At 39.2% G+C, this 22,837-nt stretch overlaps 1 protein-coding gene across 1 annotated transcript in view; it reads left to right on the forward strand.

The window, feature by feature from the left end:
* Positions 1 to 13,768: 13,768 nt before the first annotated feature.
* Positions 13,769 to 22,837, forward strand: part of LOC135410619 (spermatogenesis-associated protein 7-like) — a 39,204-nt gene continuing 30,135 nt past the window's right edge. The window contains exons 1-3 of the mRNA XM_064647357.1: positions 13,769 to 13,834; positions 18,663 to 18,755; positions 21,691 to 21,738. Of these exons, the coding sequence (XP_064503427.1) occupies positions 13,774 to 13,834; positions 18,663 to 18,755; positions 21,691 to 21,738 (202 nt within the window). The 5' untranslated portion in view covers positions 13,769 to 13,773. The remainder of the gene's footprint in view (positions 13,835 to 18,662; positions 18,756 to 21,690; positions 21,739 to 22,837) is intronic.

Here is a 22,837-nt window from a genome sequence, read left to right on the forward strand (position 1 = left end):
TAAAATCATCTGAACTTACGTGTTCACAAAGAAGGACGGTTGAGACAAGAGATCCACTTTATGTGAGAGACAGGTCCCAAGAGGAGCATTTGTAAAGGAAGCTCTTCAGAATAGCTCTGTATCTTCTACATAAGGTGTTTGTTTTGGTTTCCTTCTCTTTAATCAAAACAATGACTGATGGGAGAAAAGTAGGTGTTTAAAGGATGTAAAAACCTTGTTTGTAAAAGAAACAGCACATTAAGAGCAACTTTTCTTGATTGCAGGCTTGTGATCTACGCAACTTTCTCTTGAGCACAGTTCAACCCCAAACAGCGACTGTGTATAAATGGTATCTTCTTACTTATGACATCTGTTCCCTGTGTGAATTTGGACATGCGTGTCCTGACTTCAATAACAAGAATGCTTTCTTTTAAGTCACTTGTTATTCTTGCTACACCAACATAACTGAGGGAGTACGAGCCATAGCTCTTGTCTATCATCAGCAGAACTATGGGATAATTAAAGGACTACTTAGTTATTTCTATGCAAATTAACTACCTAGGTGAAATTGAAAACATGGTTTGCCCTTCAGAACATTTATCATCTGTAGGGATCTGCTAGAAGACAAGTAGTTAGAAGATAAAAATGCTTAGTTGCCTGATTTAATTAATCTGAAGACTTTTAGGGAAAGAAAGTCTGTCTTACACTGCCCACCTGGCCATATTTTTTGAAGTGACTGAAAACATTAAACAATTCTCTGAAGCTGGAAGTTTAATGTCCCTCCTATACAACTGTTGCTTTATTCTAGATCTATTCTTGCCCTATATGCCACTTGGATTCAAGACAGCCTTCAGAGAGAGGACTTTACTAGGATGACTGAAACAGCAGTGTCACTCTCTACTGAAAACTTAACACTGCAAGACACTGCAAACAATTCATGTTCTGCAACTGATACTATTTTCTGGAGAATACTACTGATGTTTAAATGTCTTTAGGTGTACACGAGGAGCACCAATGATCAGTATGTTCTACTCAGAGTGCCCTTCCTCACCTCTTACTCTCCGGCAGGTGAAAACCACTGGCTAAAACAAACCTGTTCCTCTATATTGACTGGGGCACAATGAATAAGAGTATACTACAACTGCCAGTTAATTAAAATAGTCCTTCAGGTGAAGTGCTAAAACACTATCTGGACTCTGAAAATGCTAGATTTAGTCCCTGCCGATAATGCCAAGAAGAATTTATTTCAAATTTACACGAGCCTATGCAGTTGCTTTGCTTATGGTACAACTATTTTGCCTCATACCATGGCCTGCATTCTTCCACTGCAGTTTCTTCAGTTTCAGCTGTGCACTGTGATACAGCTTCTTAGCAGCTTCTTTGGGAGCTGCATAATCAGAAAGGGAGGAGACACAGAGTTCTTCATAAACACATTTTTTTAAAACTGCAGAAAATAGGGTAGTGCTCATATGAAGTTTAATTTGTCCTCCGGTCACTTAATGCAGATAACAGACAGTGGTTATAGAATGTGTGTGCCCTGGGCTGTACGCCATTTCATTACACACACGTGGCTCTCTTTAAGTTTAATGTGAATTTAACGTACCAAGGAAAGAGAGGACATACCCTTCAGCATGAATGCACATTCTCAAAAAAGATAATGAACTCCCTTAATAATGCCTGTTTCTAAGACAGTGCTAATGACTAAACATTGATAATGAAGCACTTTTATGACTGATACATACATATCATGTGTTCATCTCAGTCAATAGCATCTTATTGACAGCACAGAATTATGTTTTTCTGTCAGCTCCAATATCACTCTGAACATCAAACATGTGGGGAACATTCCTGCTTCCCAGATCTTATTTTTTTAGTGACACCTTCAAAGAGACACCCAGTTTGGAAGGGCACCAAGGCACGGGACCCGCTGACTGACAGTACTGCCCTTCTGGTGAAGGCTTCAGCCCTGCTCCCACCTGAGCAGCCCCAACCCCACACCGATTAAACCCGTGTTCAATCTGCTGAGCCGAACAGCTTCCACCGCTCTGCCCGTGTGTGGGAGCGCTGGGGGTGATGCTCCGGCTCTCAACCACACACGCTTCGCCAGCCTTCGCTGCCGAGACCCGCGCTGGGCTCTAAAAATAGCACGGCAGAGCTATAAATAGCAGCCGCCTAAAGCGGCTCCAAAGTGCCCCCGCGAACGCCGCTGCTGCTGGGCGGAGAGCGGCCTCGGGAAGGGCCCCCCGGGGAGGGGGAGGCGAAGGATGGATGGATGGATGGATGGATGGATGGATGGATGGATGGATGGATGGATGGATGTGAGGGTGTGTGTGGATGGCCGCGGGGCAGCGGCCGTGGCGGGCACGCCCGGGGCAGGGCAGGGGCAGCGGGGCCCGGCCCGGCCTTGGGGCTCCTCCCCGGGCAGCCGCGGTTGCCGGGCGGGTCCCGCGGGCCGGAGGGCGCTGCTGTGCGGGGCTGGGGCTGCGGGACCTCGGCGGGCCCCCTCCTCCCTCCTTCGGTCCGTCTGCGAGGTAACGCGGCCCCCGCGGGCAGCGAGGAGACGGGAGGTCCCCCCGGGGCTACGGGGAGGGCCGGGCGGGGCCGGGATTCGAGCTTTCCTCAGCCGTGCCCAGTGGCAGGACCAGAGGCCATGGGCACGCGTTGAGACACGGGGAATATCGGGAATCCCTTTCTCCTTTGAGGGTGACAGAGCCCAAGCACGGGTTGCCCGGTGCAGTGTCCATCCTATGAGACGTTGAAAAGCCGTCTGGACATGGCTCTGGGTCACCAGCTCTGGGTGGCCTTGCTTGAGCAGGGGGCTGGACCAGATGACCTCCAGAGGTCCCTTCCCACCTCAATTGCTCCATGGTCGTGTAGAGCCCTGCTTAGGACACCACAGCTGAGGATCCTCCTTCACTTAAGACATCTAGGATTGTGCTTAAATTTAATAAGAGCTTTGTAGTCTGGTGTGTTGCTGGTGCTTCTGGCTTTATGGTGGAGAAGGTCTCTTAGGGCAGACTTTCATTGCGGCTAGCAGGCCTCCAGTGGAGAGCTGCTGGTGCCTTAAGAGAGCAAGCAGCAGGGAATTGCATTTAATACCTCCTCCTTTCAGTTCTGACGTTCTTTCTGCAAGTAACAACAGGGCTCCCCTACTATGCTGTATGATCTCGCTCTGTTAACTAATTTCCCTTTGTTACAGGAATGCTCTTGCTTGCACAACAAAAATAATTTTAAAAAAATCTTGTCAGTAAAGCCTGTTAGTTACATGGTGCTGTAGTTTTAAACAGTCATTTTCTCCTACTGAATGCTCTGCTTGCATTCTGATCTAAACTGTGTCTTTCACCATTTGATTTGATAAGAAAGAACAAAAAAAAAATAAGAAAATTGTCCAACTACACTGTAGGTAATTTACTGAGAAGAAGAACTGAGTTTCCATGATGAAGCCAGCCAGTGTTTTGTTGCAGTAGGTTGCAAATGTTCATGCATTAGAAGATACTCAGACCTGCTTCAGAGGGATTAATTGTAATTAGGTACATTTTTTTTTTTTTAATTTTCAATTCTGTCAGCAAAAAGTGCCTTTTTTCACAAAATGGAAAGTTTTATTGCAGTAGTCCAGTCCTGCTACACTTTTTGGAGAGTTCATTTTATGAAGTCTTTAGCAGTTAACAAAGTCTCTTTCAGCTGAGCTCTGATGTTGTTTGAAGAAACTAGTTGAGTACATAGTTTTTGTATACAAGACAGAGGTGTGGCCTCTCTGTTGCTACACAAACACATACATACCTGCCCATATTTCTTCATACCTTCTTGAAAACACCAATGAGTTCTAGAGGATCAAATTGTGACCTTATTGAGGTTAATGTCAACATCATTATGGACTTTAGTGGGGATCAGAGCTGGAACCAAATTTACAATGGCAATTGAAAATCACAAGCAAAACGTACTAGCCCATTATAATCATTATACATTTGTTAAGTGTTTTATTGGGCCAATTTGGTAAATGATAAAAATGGGAAAAGGATTTTATGGGGGTTTTTACCCTATTTTTTTATGACTTACAATGAAATGAAAACATGCAAAAAGGTGTCCTGGTGATTTTTTGATTAACATAATATGAAAATATTAAGAAATTGCAACAAAATAAAAAAGTTCCCATCTAAATAAATGAAACAGTTATGTAGCTGAAGTTATAGAAACCTGCTCACTCATACACAAGGAGCTGTCAGTTCCCAAAAATGTGGAGACCTAAGATCTTGGTTAGGACATGACAAGGAACATACAGGTGCAGATAGATAGATAAAGACTTCAAGATCTGGCTGGTGCTAGCAGCCTGATCCATTAAGATAATGAGAAAGTCTTAACTCTTTTAGTTATTTACAACTGTTTGGCCCCATTCTGCATGGGAAGTGAATTCCTGCTGAAAGCTTTTTTGCTTGTCACATAGGAAAGAAGCATTATAATATCATTCTTTTCTTCCTGCAATATCTGATTAGTCAAGCCAAAATCTCACAAACATATGATGATAACTTTACCACTTATAATTCTTCCAAAATTTTGCTGGTCTCAGCCTTGGCTGAATTTATCATTAATATCTGATGGCATATTTTTCCATGTCCTCCAATACCACATTAACTTTGTGACTGTAACTTTAGAGAATTTGGCTATAAATCACGGGTTTAAATTTATCTCAGCACATTTAGATATCAGTGGCTGTCTTTAGGTCTTTAATTTAAAACTTGGAAGTTGTTAATTTGGACTCATTAGTTGAAGTGTCACAGTATACAGTTTACAGGAGTATTTGGAAAATTTGAAAATGTTGAGTTAATATTACTTGCCAATTTAGAGGAATTGAAATGCTTTCAAGGCAGGTGCTGAAGTGTTTGCTAATACTAAAAAGTATTGATAAATGCAAAGATCTTATTTCTCATCATTTTAATTGTGTTTAAAGATGACACTCTTGTATCAACTACTCTGTAACAAATTCTAACAGATTTACTGTGAAGAATAATAAATTGCTTCCTTTATTCAGAAGGACAAGAACAGATTGGGTTATATGCATATACTTGCTGATGGCAGGATGCTGAACTAGATGGACTGCAGTTCTGATACAAAGGAACAATCACCTTTTTTACATATGTCACTAAAAAGTTACAGAAAGCTCAGCTTCTGGAGCAGTGTTCATATCCTCAGTGACTTATACTGGCTCTGTAGTTATCCCCTGAATCATGCTTCATACATCCTCATATGGGGTTTTATTTTCTGGCATTTAGGAACAGACACATCGCTGTTCCTGCTATCCTTATGCTAGAGGCTTTATGACTAGATGGAGCAGAGCTGTTTTATTGGCTTTTGGCCACCGGGAGCTTTTTGCCTACTCTGGAGAAATTTCCAGTTTTCTCTCATCCAGTGCTTTGCCCTCCCGTGTCACTGTTGTGGCCACAGTTGTGTCTGATCGTGACTTGCTTTGTGACACCTGACACTGATTATGCCTCCCCAGCACTGAAGGTGCTGCAGTAAAGCTTCCTGGCAGCCCCGCCAAGTGCACAGCATGTCCCTGACATGACATAAAGAAAAGAAGAAGTTCCCAATCTTTTTTTTCTGCTCTTCAACCACCAGTCTGTTATTTCTATCTGGTGCAGCTGCTGCAGGAAGAGGCAGTATTACCTTTGTGGACTGTGGAAACTCGTAGCTGACTGCTGTGAGCCAGCAGGTTTCAAATGTGAACTGCAGTTCCTTGCAAAGATCTTATGTTCAAGATGGTCACCTTTGACCTACCACATGGCACATCAGTGATGGTTTACAGTTCTGTGGGTTGAAAAATGGAAAATAGAAATAATAGAATAATAGTAAATAGCATGACAATTTAATGGGATGGAATTATTCTCTTGTTGAAGTCCTAATAAAATAAACGATAGACTTATTCATGGAGTTCATTCATGTAACACTGTAGTTTCAGCAACTGTTCTGAACACTTTTTATATCTGATAATGCATTATACCTGACAAAAAGAGGGAAAATTCAGCAATTCCTCACTGTATAGAACAGAAGCTGGTTTCGAAATTTCTTGCTTTGTCAGGTAATAACATTTCAATGTCACATCATGTAGAAGAAGTCAAAGCATGTGCATGAACAGAGGAAATCAAGTCCATAAAGGAAAAAATATCTAAAACTCAGGGGAAGAGAGACGGCAATTACCAATTGCTCAGGTTAAATATTCTTTTCTGTGCTCTTTCATACTTTCAATTTATTTTTTTTAAGGTACATTCTTAATTTTAAATTAATCTAGTTCACACATGTCTTGGCATTCCTTGGCATCTAAGCACTAGGATAAAATTAACAGAATATGTTATGCGAAGGCCTGTTAATTAAGAGTGCATTTGCTCTGTCTTTTTCTTTTTTTCCCACTGGGCATTAGTTCCAGTTTCAGCCTTTATAGGCAAGAGGAGACCAAGTAGTAAATAAAACATGCAAGACTGGTAGAGTTAGGGTTTGTTCTGTTTGTAGGTCATTGGCCCTGACGCAGCCTGTGGCTTTATCTTGCCAAAACAATGCAGACAAACTGTCAGCCAAGCTATACTGACAGAAGAAACTGAGTCTGAACAGTTTTTTTTCAAATTTATAACTTATAAGTATATAGTATTATTTATATGAAGGCTGTAAAGTGGCAAAACACTTTACCAGTGCTGCCCTGAGTCTGACTAGAAGTTCATTTAGTCAAATATGTCTCCAATGCTGGGCATAAGCAGATGCTTGGGAAAGCAGAAGAACAGGACAAGATCACAATACTTTCCCATAACAGTCTCCCCCCTCCATTTTTCCTTTCTCAGCCCACTGGGGGAAAATGCCCTTCAATCTTTGGCTAACCAGTGTGGTGGACACACAAGCCTCAGAGTTTTCCAACAGCACCCATCTCATGTTTCAATGCTTATTTGTACTTAGCTTGTTTCTCATGACTTGCTGGCTGTGCTGTGTTAGTTTTTAAATGTGGCAGATCAAGACTCATTTTGTGAGGCACATGTCTGCACAGAGTGAAGGACAACTATTGCCCTGAGAAACTTTCAACCTCTGCTTTAACTAGACAAGACAGATTGGAAGGGGAAAAGGTACACATCATGGTCTTTGATGCTCTAAGTTAGGCACTAATTATAAATATATTCCTGAAGTCTGACAGTGCATTGCTGCAGAGTCACGACAGCAGAACCCTTCATAGCAATTTGAAGTTCAAGGAAATTTCCACTGTCTCAGCACTCGACCTTCTTCACAGGGAACAGAGAGAAAACATTTGCTTGCTCTGGGGGAGAGCAGAGCATGCTGCTGGAGTAGGCTGCACATCCTTGGCTGGATGCTGCCACAAACCTCCCAGTCAGTAGAGAAAGGGATACTCTGAGGTGTAGACCATGTCCAAGGTGATTCTTGGGCATTGGTAGAAGGGAGAGACTGTATTGCATCCATCCTGCGAAAGTCAGTGTTCTCTCTGGTAAAGAGAAGGTTTTTGGAAGGAATAGGGTGGGTAGAAGTGATTTCGGGGCTTGAATTTTCAAAGGAGTCTAAAATAACTGAAGTAAAGTGCCAGTAGCCGGTTCATATCCATCAGCAGAGACAGAATAGATTTATTTACAGCTTGCTTTTACCTGCCCAGGATGGGGCCATATTTCTTGTTGATAAATGTGAAGTGCTTCACTTACAGTGTGCTTATTTTAGAAACCCAAAAAAAAAGTTCCTGCCTTTATTAAAATAAGTACTTCACTGTGTTGCCCACTGAAATCCATGAGCTTCCACAGCATGGGTGCATACTTGAGAGGTAGCTCAGTTACTTTCTCAGGCAATTATGTAATTTGTTCTTCATCAACTACAGTTTATATTAATGAATAGACTCCTTGCTGTCAAGTTCTTTCATTTGGATGCCATGTAAATTATAACAATTTGTAGATGAGCTCTGGCCCATGAGAAGCCCAATAAGAGTGATTCTTTATCCTGCAGGGCAAGAGTATAGGCTAATCAGTATCTGAGCAGCCCTCAGCTGTTTAATTGAGATAAAAGGACTGATACAATTATAGTGCTCCTTCTATTTATTTCAGAATCTTGAAAGTCTTACTAGGAAATTATGAATCTGTCCTGGATGAGAAAAAATAATTGATCTATATGCAGCTACCCAGAAATGACATGCAGAAGTGAGTGAAAATGTCTGAGGTCTTATAAAAAGAAAGACAACCTCCTTAAATACACCATTAGTTAAGCCATGTTCTGTTTTGTCAATGACAAGAGATAAAGAATAAAGAGCAGAGCCATAATTTTTCCACGTGCTTTTATGGTTTTCTTATTATTTGTCTTCTGTTCTTATTTTTCTGCCTGTACATATACTCAAACTGTAACATCTCCCTTTTACATCAAAGAAATTCAATGAAGGACTGCCTTGATCTTTCCTGCTTTCATCTGTCTCTCATTGCCTCTCCGTGTTTTCTCTGTAGCTACAAGTGGATACCACCCAGTGACAGCAAAGGCATTTGAAAAGGAGTGTCTTTGCTCCCTTGAGGGGGCCTTGCAGCTGACAAGTACACTGCTAAAACTGGATCTGGCTGATCTGCTGGAGAATGGCCTGGGTTTGGGTTCATGCTTATCTTCATAGGGGCTCTCTAGGGTGTCACTTATGTAAACTCTAACAGTTCCTTAATTTACCTCCAGCTCTTAATAGTTAATCATGTTGTTGAAGATATTGTTAAATACCACAAATACAAATATCAGAGTGTTCATCCCATACAAGTATGAGAAGCTCTAGTAGAGGCAATTGAGTGACAAAACTATTCCATAGGAAGGTACAAAATTAAGGAAAATAAATAGCACCTTATTAGAATGTGTATTAATTGAATCTGGAGGCTCTGTCTGGTAGGTTCCCAAATCCCAGGGCTTTCACATTTTTTAGCTATTTGAGTGAGTCCCAAGAAGCCCAGGGGAGGGTCTCCCAGGGCTTCAGAACTCAGAGTCTGGGCATAAGATGAGTTCTTAAAGGTCTCAGGTTTCTTCCTGCTCAATGGGAAGGCCAAAGGTGCCGTGTAGCTTTTGGGTTCACAAGAGTGAGAGGATGGCCCTGCTACTTCCACAAAGTTGGTGGATCTGGAAACAAGCAGGTGTTGGATTGGCAAACAGAGGGGAGGCCATATGGTGTGACTGCTTTGAAGCCGTAAGTCCTGGGAGCCCCTGCTTTCCTGCAGCTGGCAGAATTCCTTGCAGGCCTTATTTGTGAATTTCAGTGAAATCTTTTTCTTTGCTGCAAAATATTTCTGTTTTGGCAAACTAACAGATTATGCCCACAAAAATCCTGTTTTTCTACAAATGTTTTGTCCAGCTTTAAAGTACTGCAGAAATAATAGTCCAGTTGGATTTGGTTTTATATTCTGGATTAAGTTTGCAAATACTGGTTCCATATCTGATGCCTGACAAGGGACTCAGGCTTCTGCAGGTATTGAGATATGGACCCAGAGTATGCCAGTCCACTGGGAAATTAATGTGGATTTTAGGATGCTGACAAATAATGCATATCTATTAATCAGGTCTGAACACCAAATCCCATATGCATATCTGAGGCACTATAGTTCTGTATTCCTGTGTGGGTGAAGGTCCATTCCTTTTTACCCTAACTTACTCTATTAATAGAAAAGCCCTATTTCAAGCATAAATTCCACTGCTTAATATGTATGATCAAAACTGTTTGTGTTTCAGAACCATTCTAAATTTTCCATAATCACGTCAATGGTGACAGCCTCATGTATGGCCAGTTTTCAACCCACTATAGTATGTGGTGATAAATCCTGAAGTTTGACCGTGTGAATGAGGATATTTTGTCAATGGTGAATAACAGCACAGGAGACCAGACTGACATTGGAACCTTCTTAAAAACATCACTTGTCACTAACTTTTGTACTGGGAGCCAAATCTTTCAACACACAAAAGCCCTCAAATCTTGGAGCTGATGCTGCTCCAAGCAGCTTACTGGAGGCAAGTACAAAGCTACAGAATCAAACCCCTTGTTTTTGGAGAATGATCCTCTCACAGCAGCAACTGCTTAGCTGTATTCTTTAATCTATTCCACTGTATATCATTCAAAATATTCAAAAAAAGTCTGTCTTATGTCTTCTGTGAATGCCAGTAGCAATGTCAGATTGTATCTGTGCATTGCTATTAGTTAAAATGCAAAAAAGCATCTCTCTTTTCTCTAACTTCCATTTGGCACTTTACTGTCACCTTTTTAGATGTGCTGTGGTTTATATTCAATGGGTACAGTTCCCTGTGAAGCATTTTAGTATCTATCTCTCTGGTATAAGAAAGACCTGGGTTTTTTCCATATCATTTACAGACTGGGTTTCCTGTTAAAAGAACTGTGCATTGATGTAAAAAAGCAAAGTATAACACTAACCAATTGAATTTATTTATTATAATCCAGTGAAATTAAATCAGCTACGGAAACTAAGCAGCGCTTCTTCTCATTACAATGAAAATTCCACATATTAGATATTTTGATAAAGTTGAAAGTAGAAGTCCTGAGGTTTAGACTCTGATCTGATAATCAGAAAATCAAGTTGCACTTCTCTGCCGTTAAACCTTTTCATCGTATTACAATGGACAAAACAACCTTTTTTGGTCTCTAAAACGAAGACAATGCTTTCCCCCTCCCTCCCCCCAAATGCTAGTTATCTGGTTTGCAAAAGTTATAAACTTTTTGGGTCTGTTAATGAGTGCTTGACTATTTGTATAGAGCTTGGGACAGTGATCTGATTGAGACTTCAGGAAGTCACCAGAGTTCAAACAACAGCAGCAACATTATTGCATGAGTCAACTGCTGTAAAAAATGCTCCTGTAATGGACTAGGTAGTTAAAGATCTGCCATTATTGTGACTTTGTTCCATCATAACAACTGTTTAGTGCCTGCATCATGTGTTACACATAGCACACACTTATTAAATTAAATGTACTTTGCTCAAACAATTACAATTTTTGATACATGTTTGTTCCATTTTATCTGTTCTCAGAGCAGTTTCCCACTGATGTTTTTCTACTTCAAATCATAGTGAGGTAATTGTTGAGCTAAAATGGAAGGATTGGACACAAGAAGATAAAGAATTACTCTCTGTTCTAAAGTTGCACATGATTAAGAGCTCTTTTCAATATAATATCCTTCTATCTGTCATGCCTTTCACAGGTGTTTGACATAAAAAAAAAGAAAAAGCTAAAAGAAATAAAGATTAAGCCAGGGATCGTTTATATTTCAAAATAAATTAAAGAATCCAAATTATTATTAGTAATATACAGTGAGATGAACTTAGACTAGTTTGCTTTTAAATCTTTAAATTTTTACGTTCTCTGTGGTGACCAGTGACAGGACTTGAGGGAATGGCCTGAAGTTGTGTCAGGGGAGGTTTAGGTTGGATATTAGAAAGATGTTCTTCACCCAGAGGGTGGCTGGGCACTGGAACAGGCTGCCCAGGGAAGTGATCACAGCACCAAGCCTGACAGAGTTCAAGAAGTGTTTGGACAATACTCTTGGGCACACAGTGTGACTTTTGGGGATGGTCCTGTATAGGGCTAAGGGTTGGACTCAGTGATGGGGGGAACTTGTGGGTCCCTTCCAGCTTGGTGTATTCTGTGATTCTGTGATTCTTTAGCCAGTACATATGAAGCTATGATTAACTTCCACTATTTTCCAAAACATGACTAAAACTGCTTAAGGAATCTATATAAATAAATAACATTTAAAAAAAATAACCAAATGTTTTGATATGTTACCTTGGATTTGAGAGCAGTAACTTCCTTTGCCCATATCCTGTTGTGACTACAGAAGGACGTTTTCAAAAGACACCAAAAAAAAAAAAAAAAAAAAAAGAAGAAAAAATCTGACCTTTTGATGATTTTATTAACTTAAGGACCCATGACAATTAGAAATATGAGCACAGAAGAAAAGCAATAAAGTTTACTCAGCTCCCATTTATTTCATAGTGTTTTTATTTTGAGTCTAAGGTGGCAGAATCTGATAAAAAAAAAAAAAATCACTGCTCATAATCATTCCAGATTCTGTTTTCTCAGAACATTGTTATAATGCTCTCTGTTACCTGCATCCTTTATCTTTATGAAGTCTCTCCCAGACAGGTGATTTTGCCAAAACCTAAGCTCCCAGTGGTGAGGCCTGAATTTCAGAATGAGTTGGAAGTGCACTCTGAAAAAACAGCCTCTTTTTCAAGTGTCACCAAATAAAGATCCAAAACCTGTAATCAGTTCTAAAGTCTATGCTCTCAGGTTTTGGTTATAGGTATAAACACGTGGTTTGTGAACTTGCAGCAGTGCCTTTGAAACCAAAAGTTATTCTGAAATACATGTATGAGAACAAAAGTAAAGATTTCATTGTCTGAGAGCCAGACACTCCTGGTTTCTCCCCCAGATTACAACATTGCCTTGAAACCAAAGGAAGAATTGTATTGATTTTTCTAGTTCTGATGGCACTCGGTATGTCCTTTGACATTCAGGATCATCTCTTAGGAGATATTTCCTTCACAACTGTCAAATCTAATCGGGCAAATCTAAGTTCACAATCAAGCAACTTCTGCTGCCAGACAACCCTTTGGAGTATAAAGCTCCTGAACTTTAGGTTCCTGTATGCCAGTTGACTTATCTGTTTAAGCAGCATGGACTTCCAAGTGTGGGGTTTAAAGTGGTAAGATTTATCTGGTGAAGATTACGTACACACATTACAGTGGTGACTAGCTGGCTTCATATTAACCAGCATTAGGTTTAAGATGAATCAAAATAAGTTTTTAAACTGATGAAAGTTTATTTAAATTACAGTTCAAATTATTGCTGGCACTTTTGCATATAGGCGAATCATTTCACTAAGTTAAAAGTAAGTTAAAAATGAGGACTGACATTTACTCTCCATGATCAGACTTGCAAATTAAGGTACCACCTTATTCTTGATTTTAGTGGGAGTTAGGAACATGATTGTGTAGAAAACCATACCATTGGATTGGTAGGGACTGAAATCTTCATTCCTATGAATCTGTGTCTGTTTGAATCCTGTGAACCCCTGTGGCTTTGGAAATCGAGACTAGGGTCTTTCAGCTGTTAAATTTTACCTGTTGGCTGTAAAATTTACCCTGTTACTCATGTGAGATGAATTCATCTATTAGCAGTGGGACATATCTTCGTAAAATTGGTGGAATTCTGTGTATGGGAATTTGTCTTCTTGCAACTTGCCCTTAATTTGAAATGAGAGAGGGCTTGTTTGCTTTCTTTGTTGTGTTGAGTCTGGCTTTTCTAGGTTTGGCTACTATTATGTGACCCTATCCTATTTTGTAGGGTATCTTTAGAAAATATTCAATATTGTGCTTTTTTTCCCCACTGCTTCCCTTGGGTATGAGCAGCACAGTAACATACTGAGCCACTCCTTCTTTTGCCTTGAAGATTTATGTTTAGCAGAGATGATCTTTCAGATTGCAAAATATGTGACCTTTGCACAATGCCATGGCTCATTTTTGTGGCCTGTAGAAAATTGCCCTGTTAATGCTGTCGTAGTAGAGTATTTTCTCTCAAAATATCTGGTCAAAAGGGTCCCACTAATTGGTAGGGATTAAAACAAACAGAAGTGATCTGGCAGGGAAAGTAAACTCAAAAGTGCCAGCCTGTTCATACCTGTATGAGTTGTAGTGTGGCATTCTGGCCAGGGGGTGACTGTTCTGTAATCCCCATAGTACCGTGCTATTATTGATACATAACAAATACATTTTCCTTCCCTACCAGGGGTCCCAGATAGCCATGGTGCCTACCTACTCCTTGATGGGACCTTTCAGAGGACACATGAGTCTCAAAAGTAGCCGTAAGTATTCAAATTATTACTTGAAAGGTGCCTAAGTGCTCCAATTTTGAACTAACAGCTTGACTATAAAGAGATTATTAAAAATATGTATTTTATTATTGAAACAGTATAAAGTAGATAAGTCTTTCTAATACCTGCTATTACAAAAATCTTAGCTCTCTAGTTTAGCCAAGCAGCTTTACTGGTCAGGATCTTTGTCAAGCACCCGTAGAAGAACTGCTAGAAAGCTGTTCTGCCTGAAACTTCCCTTTTCAGAAATGCTGTTCCACTATACCTTCTTCAGGTCCAGTATAGTTTCAGTCCTTAATTAAATGCTGGCAAACACACCACCACTACTACCTGGTACCACCGCCCACCATTTTTGTCCTTGTTGGCCGCCTTCTCTCCCTTGATGAAGCCCAGCTGCAATCAGAAGCATTTCACTCTCTTCAAATAGGCACCTCTGCATTTCAGAGCCTAGAGGGTATTGTCCTACCATCCTTCTCTTCCCACCTTTTCAATAGAACCCCAAAGGACCATGAGGAGGACACCTACTGCATCCTCACCTCAGCAGCCTGTCATTTTGGTTTCCTCTAGAAGTGATATATGTGTATTTTCCGAAGGGAACAGAAGCAGAGAAACCTCTGTTCGATGCTTAAAGCATAAGCCAGAGCTCAATGCCTGCCAGTTCTTCCTGTAGCTGAAAATAGGCAGAAATTCTTAGCCAGGAGGGGAGCAGCTTGAGATGACTATGCAACTGAACCGAAGAAAGAGGAGTTGCAAAACATTTGTCAGCCAGTCACTGGGTCACTTTGCTTTGAGACTTTCGCAGTGGTTACTCTGTTACCTGCATGATGGGCAGGTGTTCTACCTTGTTAAGCATGAGACAAACACTGAGCAAAGAGATGGCCCCTCTCCCCTCCAAATTTAGGGTCTAAATACAAGATGAGGAAGTAGCCAGACACAACAGATTGCAGGACCATAACTGTGAACTACTGCTAATGATAATTGCTAATGTCTTAGCTGTTAGCTAATTGCTAATATCTCAGTAATATACAAGATAGCTCTTTCCTTGCAGTGCCAGTTTACTACAGGCAAAGCCAAGGATGTTGCAGAGATGGTTCCCACTTCCAATACTGTGAAGGGTAGATAAGAATTGGATATTTCCATGCTTTTGAGGCTTCAGTATCCCTGAAGAGTTTTTTTATTTGGTTATAAGTCCATATTTTATTTGGTTATAAGTACATATGGCTTTGTCTCCATGTTGTAACACTTCCACTTGTAGGAATTAGCAATTTGGAATGTTATAAACTATTTACAGTATAACAGCACTGCAGTTACACTTGTCTTTAAAAGAGTAAAATAATTGGCATGTTAGTGAGAACAGGCTTTTACTCCTGTAAGGCAAAAAGTAGCGGCTTTGAATCAGCAGTCTGATGAGGAGCAAAGTCACCTCTTGTGTTTTTCAAAAGCATATTTTGTTTTTCAGGAAAAGATGTGTTTTATCACTGTCATTGTGTATCAGTAAAACTTTAATACTGCTACAACTAGATTTATGATATGATGTTGTACCTCTAGACATGATATATTTTCGGGACATGATTTGCAGAAGTAATCTCTTGCAATTCAATCAGTGGAAACTAGGTAAATTAGTCACCATACAACTACACATTCAGGACCATAATAAATTGCTAAGAAAGTAATTTCAAAGTAGGAAATAAAAAAGAGTCACTACTGAGAGAGTTGTCACTCTTCTTTATTGCTCACTCTTGGGTCTTGGTTTCCTGGAGATCTTTCCTCATACGTAGAAGCAAGATGTAAATATCTTGAATGGACAATAGTTGTCAGAGTTTGGAAAGATTTTCAGAAACAGGCAACTTTCTGTATGTAGAACTGTGCTTGTATATAGAAAATGCTGAAACTCTGAAATGTTGAAAGCTTAGATCAAGCATTTTGCTGAATGTTGCAGGTAAATGAGATCTTTGTAAGGCAGCAGAAAATACAAAACTTGGATTCTGTGCAAACATGGGCTTAAGAATATTACCTGTCATAACAGCACACAAAGGGCTGTTTCAATTCGACGTGATGTGTGTTTGCACCATCAACAGTGCCTTATAACAGGGCTACTTAAAATTCCCAGAAAATTTCTATTTCCCATTTCCCTCAATTTGAAGTTACTCAAAGAAAACATAAGAAAAATTTGTCTAAAAATATTACATTTCCAGCGAGTTCAAATAAGATCACCCTCTCTAACAGTCGGAGATACTTAATTGGGCACCCCTTAAGTTTCACCATTTCATTTTTTTTATCCTTAAAGCCTTTTCTTTTAGAAAGGGATGTATTTTTTCAGGTTCTCTTTTCAGAGAGATTAAGACATGAGAACACAAAATGACTTACTAAAGTTCAACAGAAAGTCTCTGGCAAAGAAAATAATTTGTTTTTTTTTTTTTTTTCCCTTACATAGGAATAACCACAATGCTGCTTATTGCACAATGTTAGTAATTTTCTGGACACAGGATAGAGTTAGATTTTATGAGAGACAAAAATTAGATTAAACTACTAGTGCCTTGTATATCTTTAGCATTTCAAATTTGGGGCGGTTATTCATTTTGAGAAGAATGTTCTTTTTATAAATGGATTTTCCATCCCTTTTTAATCTTTGGATATTGTTTAGATTATCACTTCGTTCTTCTGTCATGCTGTCTTTTTCACTGCATATATTTAAATCAGCTTGTCACTGCCAATCAGGGAAGGATTTGGGGCATTTACCAAAATCTGTTTTCTTTCCCTTAGTGACAAGAGCCTCTAGCTGCTGTGATTTAGGGCACTGCCATTCCTTGAAGTCAGGAGGGCTGCCCCACTTTCCACCAGCTAGGAATGGTGCTGTATATTAGTGAAGAGCTTGTTCCAGTTGCTTTTGCCAGCAGGAGGCTACAGAACAATTGGCAAAATTAATGAAAAAAAATTAAGTTTTAGAAGTTTTGGAGTGAACAACTACTGGTCTCAAGCACAAAAAACCTTTGAAACAGAATAGTACTGATTTTAACTATTTTATTTCTATAGCATAGTATGGACACCCACGAGTGGTTTCCCTGAATGAAATTGGACGTATGGTAAATGCTCATGATTAGAAAGTCTGTGAGCTTTGTATTTGTCTGCTTCAAGTATTGGATTCCATTGTGGCACCTGTACTACTCATGTTCAATTTAATTGAGACAAAAGGTAAATGCAGTTTGGTCATAATATTGCACCAAGTTCTCCATTGCTTTATAGCGAACGTAGAATCGTCATTTCTGTTGATGTCTCTGCACCTCCTTACATCACAATGTGAACGCTCTGGCTGTGCCAACATGTGTGATGAACAATCAAAGGGGTGGTCCTGGAGCTGAAGTAACAGTACCTTTCTGCAGCTGGTCATGTTGGGATGTCCTGCTGCTCCTGGACAAACTGCTGAAATCAAGTCTTTATGTCAGTGCCCTTCTGGCAGGCTTTGAGTTACTTGTAGGAGCATATGAAGAAGTAATACTAAATGAAGCAACAAACCTAGCATCAGGTGTTCTGTCCTGCTCTTTCTTAAAGTTCAGAAGATAACACAATAAATTGAATGCAGTCAAACTCCTTGGCAGTGAAAAACAGTTTGTAGCAATGGCTCACTTAGTAGGCAAGAGATTTAGGTAAGAGAAAGCAACACAGCAAGTATGCAGCCAAACTGAGATTAGAAGGATTGATTTCCAGACTCTCAACCCAAGGTCTCCTATTTTTTCAAAACACTTTAAAAACTATGAAACTAAGTTATTAACTGAAATGGTACATTGGGGACATGAACAATGAAACAAACAATTACTTTTTTGGTTCAGAGAACCAAATCTGAATAGGTTGGATGACCTGATTATCTCAAGTGTAAGGGTCATTCTGGGTCCATGGATGGAAAGCCAAAGGCACATTAGGTTTCTGATCTCCTGTATTCTGTTGATTTTTTAATATTATGTGCTAGCAACTTTCCATCTACAAATCCTATCTGTTTAGGAATTGAGAGGATTTGAGAAAGAAATAATATTTTTGTTTGGAAACAGATTGAAAGAAAATTCTCTATCTCAGCCACACTGCCACATTAAAATTTAAAACAAGTAAATGTTTATCTACTTCTTGACTTTTTTTCCTGGGTTAATGAACTTAGGTCAGACACAGAGACAAATTCTTCTGAGTCTGAGAAGTCTTGCGATTTAGAGATTCAGAGGAGTGTTATGGTCAGTCTGTGTGTAACACATTTCAGCTCCATGTTCTGGTTCCTTTTCTAGCCCAAATTCTGTATCTGTCTGTATCCAGTCCATTTGCCTAACTGTAGAGTGCCAGAGTTAGGTCTGGTATGACCAAGAGGTGAGACATTAATGTGCAGTTTTTTGCAGTACTTTGTAATATCCTCTAATATTACTATCTAGCATTAATAATAGCGTTAATGCTCTCCACTATTATTTAAGACTCTCTGGTATTAAATCTTTCAAAAAGAAAATGATTTATTATTTTTATTTATTTATATTTATATTTATTATATCAGATATTAAAATGTGAGATCCTCTGTTATTCTCTTGAGTTCAAAAATATCAAAGGCTCATACACTACTTATTGCAAACCATAATTCTCAGGTATTCAAAAACATGAACACTGAGAATAATTTACCATTTTTTCATGTTACATTCTGTGTTATTCTTACTTTTTGAAATATAAGAATGCATATTGACTTGATTTTATTGCAAGCAGGAGAGGATAAATATTATAATATTTTCAGATCCATTATTACCTGAAACATTGCTTGCCCCACTGAGTAAACTCAGTTTTTTCTGGCTCACAGCTTTTTCTCCTGGACCTTCCTGCAAACTCTCCAACCAGTACCTCATTCAAGATCACATGGCTGCTCATTTCAAGAAACTGATGTCTGCCAAAGGTGCGTCAAGTCTTTAATTACCACAGTATCTTTGTAAGTAAAAGATAAAATCACAGTCAAAGATATGTTAGTTGTCCCTATTTTTGGCTGGCTTCTGAATTTCTTCCCCTTTCTTTCCTCCCTCTCTCTGTTGCTAACTCAACAGGCATAGGAAAATTTAAAAGTGAGGTATAACATGATGTGCCTTAAGAGATATGTAGAACACTCAATTGAAATGTAACTTTGTCTGGGGACAAGCATCCCTAAATGTTTATAGATGTAAAGTTTATAGAGTCAAAATGACAGGTTTGTGTTAGGAAGGGAAATATTGCTTAATTTCCCCGTGTTATTTTATTCATAATTTCTGTTTAGATGTATATGGCCGATGACTAAAAGGAAAGGTAAAATGAGAACAGTAGGGCAGGTATTTGTTTAATTGGAAGAAACCATTGAAGAGTAACAGTGAGGTTACATCTTTTGATGTTTAGAAAATTATGGTATTAGTCCTAAGTAACCTAGATGGAAGTTCCATTAACCACATGTAGTTATGTTCTTGAGGCCTCTTCAAATAGCTGCAAATAGCTGCAAACCACTAGAAACAGAATTTGGATTTTAAAAAAAAATGTCCTTTGTCAGTTGTCTGGAGCTGTGTAAACTTCCTGGTGTTTCAGGTGCAGATGAAACAACTGGAATTGAATGGTCATAGCTGTAATTAGGTTACTGCAAGACTTCCAGCCCTTGGGCTCACAAGGCTTTCTAACCAAACAATTCACTGATCACACACAGTGAGCTTTATAATAACACATAGGTGTTGAACAATAAATGAGGTTGGTGCTGTGGGTTTTTTGCCAGAAGATCAATCCTTTTCATCAATTTGCAGTGCCAAATGCATCATCTTAAAATGACCTGACTCAAATATATCACATCTTTTTATCATGGTATCAGAACCACTCTTTGAAAGATTGATGACCTCAACCATGCTAAGGTTCATGACCATTCCACTCATACTGGGAGCTGGAGGCTGGATTGCTGCTCTGTACTTTTGTACTTAAGTGATTTTGCTTTTGCATGGCCAATATCACAGAAACAGAGAACTCCAGGGACTGCAGAATTCATCTTCTAGTGTATCGCTTATAAATATACAGAACCACCAGGACTAATTAAGAGCAGCAAAGACTGTCATATAGAATTGAAATTTATTTTATTCTCAACAGGTGATGTCTAAATGAGGGAGCAAAGATAAAAAATAAAATTAACAGAGATGTTTTGCAGTCTTTATGTCTATTACATTCCTAAAGCTCAGAAGAAGATACACACAAAAGATTCTTAGGATAAAAGGAGCCAAATGCTTTGTTCCAAAACAGGTTTCAATTTTCTTTTTCTCAAATGTCAGTCCTGCTTCTCTGCAGCAGAATTCAGTCAATCTGGAAGGAGTTTCTCACAGTAGGTGCTAATCAAAGTTTTCAGTGGCTAAAATTTCTAATTCTTAGGTGTTTCACAATCTGAACTTACAGTTCTCGGAAGTCAGATTTGGAGTGTATTACAGCAGGAACCTTTAATCTTAAAACACTTATTTTACTTATTATAGTGTCCATCATTCACACAGGTTTTCCTTGTAGAGCTAACTCCTGCATACATATAAAAAACTGCAATATTGCAAGAATGTCAAGGTTCTCTTCTGTACTTACCTGAGGCTCTGAAACGCTGATTTGCCACATGTTCTGTACATCTTTACAGGAGATTATAGAATTTCTTTCCTCTGAAAAATCTGGTCAGGGTTGTCTAAAGGCCTTCTCCAGTATCCTTCTAAATATTCTCCAATTTTTGGAATACAGCTGCTTTTTAAAATACAACCTATTTGGTCTCACTCTAGATGGTGGGGAGCCCTGCATGTTTGAAACTTTGGAGCACTTGTACAAACTCTGGTTTGCTGTGACATTTGACAGAAATCACAAAAGTGAAAGATGGAAATTCAGTCAGTGTCCTTCAAATGCAACTGGAATATTGAGCTTCTAGGTGATTGCTTTTCCCTCCAGAGTCAAAAATAGTATTTCCTCATGTACCTGAGTTATATACAGGGATATGCAATCTGACATAGAGTTCCATTAACATCCTTATCATCTTCTGTATGGACACATGACTTAATGAAGACTGTGCAGCAGTAGTGACAGGGCTTGATTCCTTGAAGCTTACTTCATTTAATCTTTTACAATGAAAACCAAATCACCAAATAACAGAAAACTTGGTGTTCAAAACTGCCTATGTAATTGTGTATTCAAATAACTCCTTTTGATAGAAAGATGATGACAAACTGATGACTTTGAGCCTCAGGACAATTTGAATCACACTCAGAGCATCAGTTGGCAGTTTCCCCTGCCTGATAGCAGCTGTACTACTCAATACCAACTTTCTGGGAAGCAGTAGGTGCCATTATGAAAAGCTTTTCTTAAATTGTAAATTAAAATTAAGTTTAATAAATGCAGCTGTACTGGGTCTAATTTCTATACCTAAGTAGAGATGGTCAAAAGCCACAAAATCCAGACCCAGATTTGATACTGAACCAGTAACAGCGCTGCTGAGGCACTTACCTTTTGCTTTTACACAGATCAAGACAAGGGGTCAATTCCTCATCTACTATCATTGCAACTATACTTGTAGTTGGTATAACTCAACTAACCTGACAACATTTAAGCTATGCTAGCTTTTGAGACCTGACCATTGGCAAAGATAATAGAAGAAAATAGGAAGAAAATGGTATACATCAAGAGGGAAACAATAGGATTTGGTCGTCTGTAGATGTATACTATTAATAATGCTAATATTATGCAGTTTAGTATCATATTCCCACAGGGAATTCAACACCTTAGGGATGATCAGTTTCACCTCTACACATTTTGATATAATTATTTATCATGCTAGTGTTTCATTGGACTTAACCTACTTTTTGTTAATACAGCTGCTGTTGATTCATCTGCACCAAAGAGTTTGCATACCAGTGTCAAATGTGAGTAGCTTCATTTTGTTTTGTTTTGAAAATAGGTCTGACTCCACCTGTTTGGTTTGGAAACACTTGTCTTCTTTTATGATGGTGTTCTGAAAAGGCATATACGTGCCAAAAATATGCATCATCGTGGTTAAGACAGTAGTACCTAGTATCTAATCTAACATCTAACTTAATAGCTGTATCTAGCACTTGGTTCCTGTTTGCACAGACACATTCTGACCTGCAGAGTTATCAGCTAACTCGCTGATATGCAAGGTTGTTGAAGGCATAAATCGCTTTAGTTTTCCAGTCTAAACTCAGACTGCTGGCCCTTTGAATTCCTTGATATTCCATACCGTATTTTTCATTTCCTTAGCTGATTCGTGTATCTCTGGGCATCAGGCATACTGCTGCTCAGACGGGTTTTGAGGAATAAATGGGGTTTTGGTAAGAGAACTGCGCCTTAACGCCACCTCTTGGCTGGAGCTTGCAGGACCCAATGTGTAGGCAGGGTCTCTCCTGCCCTTCCTTTCTTGAAAGGAAGAAAGGTTGATTAAAAGGAACCCGTTCAACACTTTCCCTGGAAACATAGCATTAACTTTGGAATGTATTTAGTTTTCTTCGTTCACCAGGTTGTGAGGCATATGCTACTTTTCTGTTTGATAGTTACATGCAAGGCAGCACACTTGCTGCACAGAAACCCCCATTTTAAAATGAAATTTAAAAAGGTAGAAAAATGAAAGCTTGTTTTGCCACAGTGTATGCATAGTGGGAACCACGTATCAGAGACCTGCAGTAGGCTATTGCTCTGAGCAGGGTGCAATGTACTTGGAAACAAAGATAGCTCAAAGGCAATGGTGAGATGCAGTTGCTCCAGCAAAATACACCCAAGTCAAGAAGGCAAACGTAACCCTTGCCCACAAAGATTTAGAAAAATGTATCACATGAGATCTTCATTAGACAAGAGCAAGAGAACAAGTTCAAGATCATAACACATTACAATCAAAACTCCCTTACCTTTGTCTTTTGACTCCTCATGCTCAACTGTTTTTCTTTTTTCAGTGCTCTTTTATACAATAATTTCAAAATCAGTATTTTGTATTAGTCACTTTATTAAAAC

The sequence above is a fragment of the Pseudopipra pipra genome, chromosome 3, assembly GCF_036250125.1.
Source record: "Pseudopipra pipra isolate bDixPip1 chromosome 3, bDixPip1.hap1, whole genome shotgun sequence".
In the NCBI taxonomy this organism is placed as follows: Eukaryota; Metazoa; Chordata; class Aves; order Passeriformes; family Pipridae; genus Pseudopipra; species Pseudopipra pipra.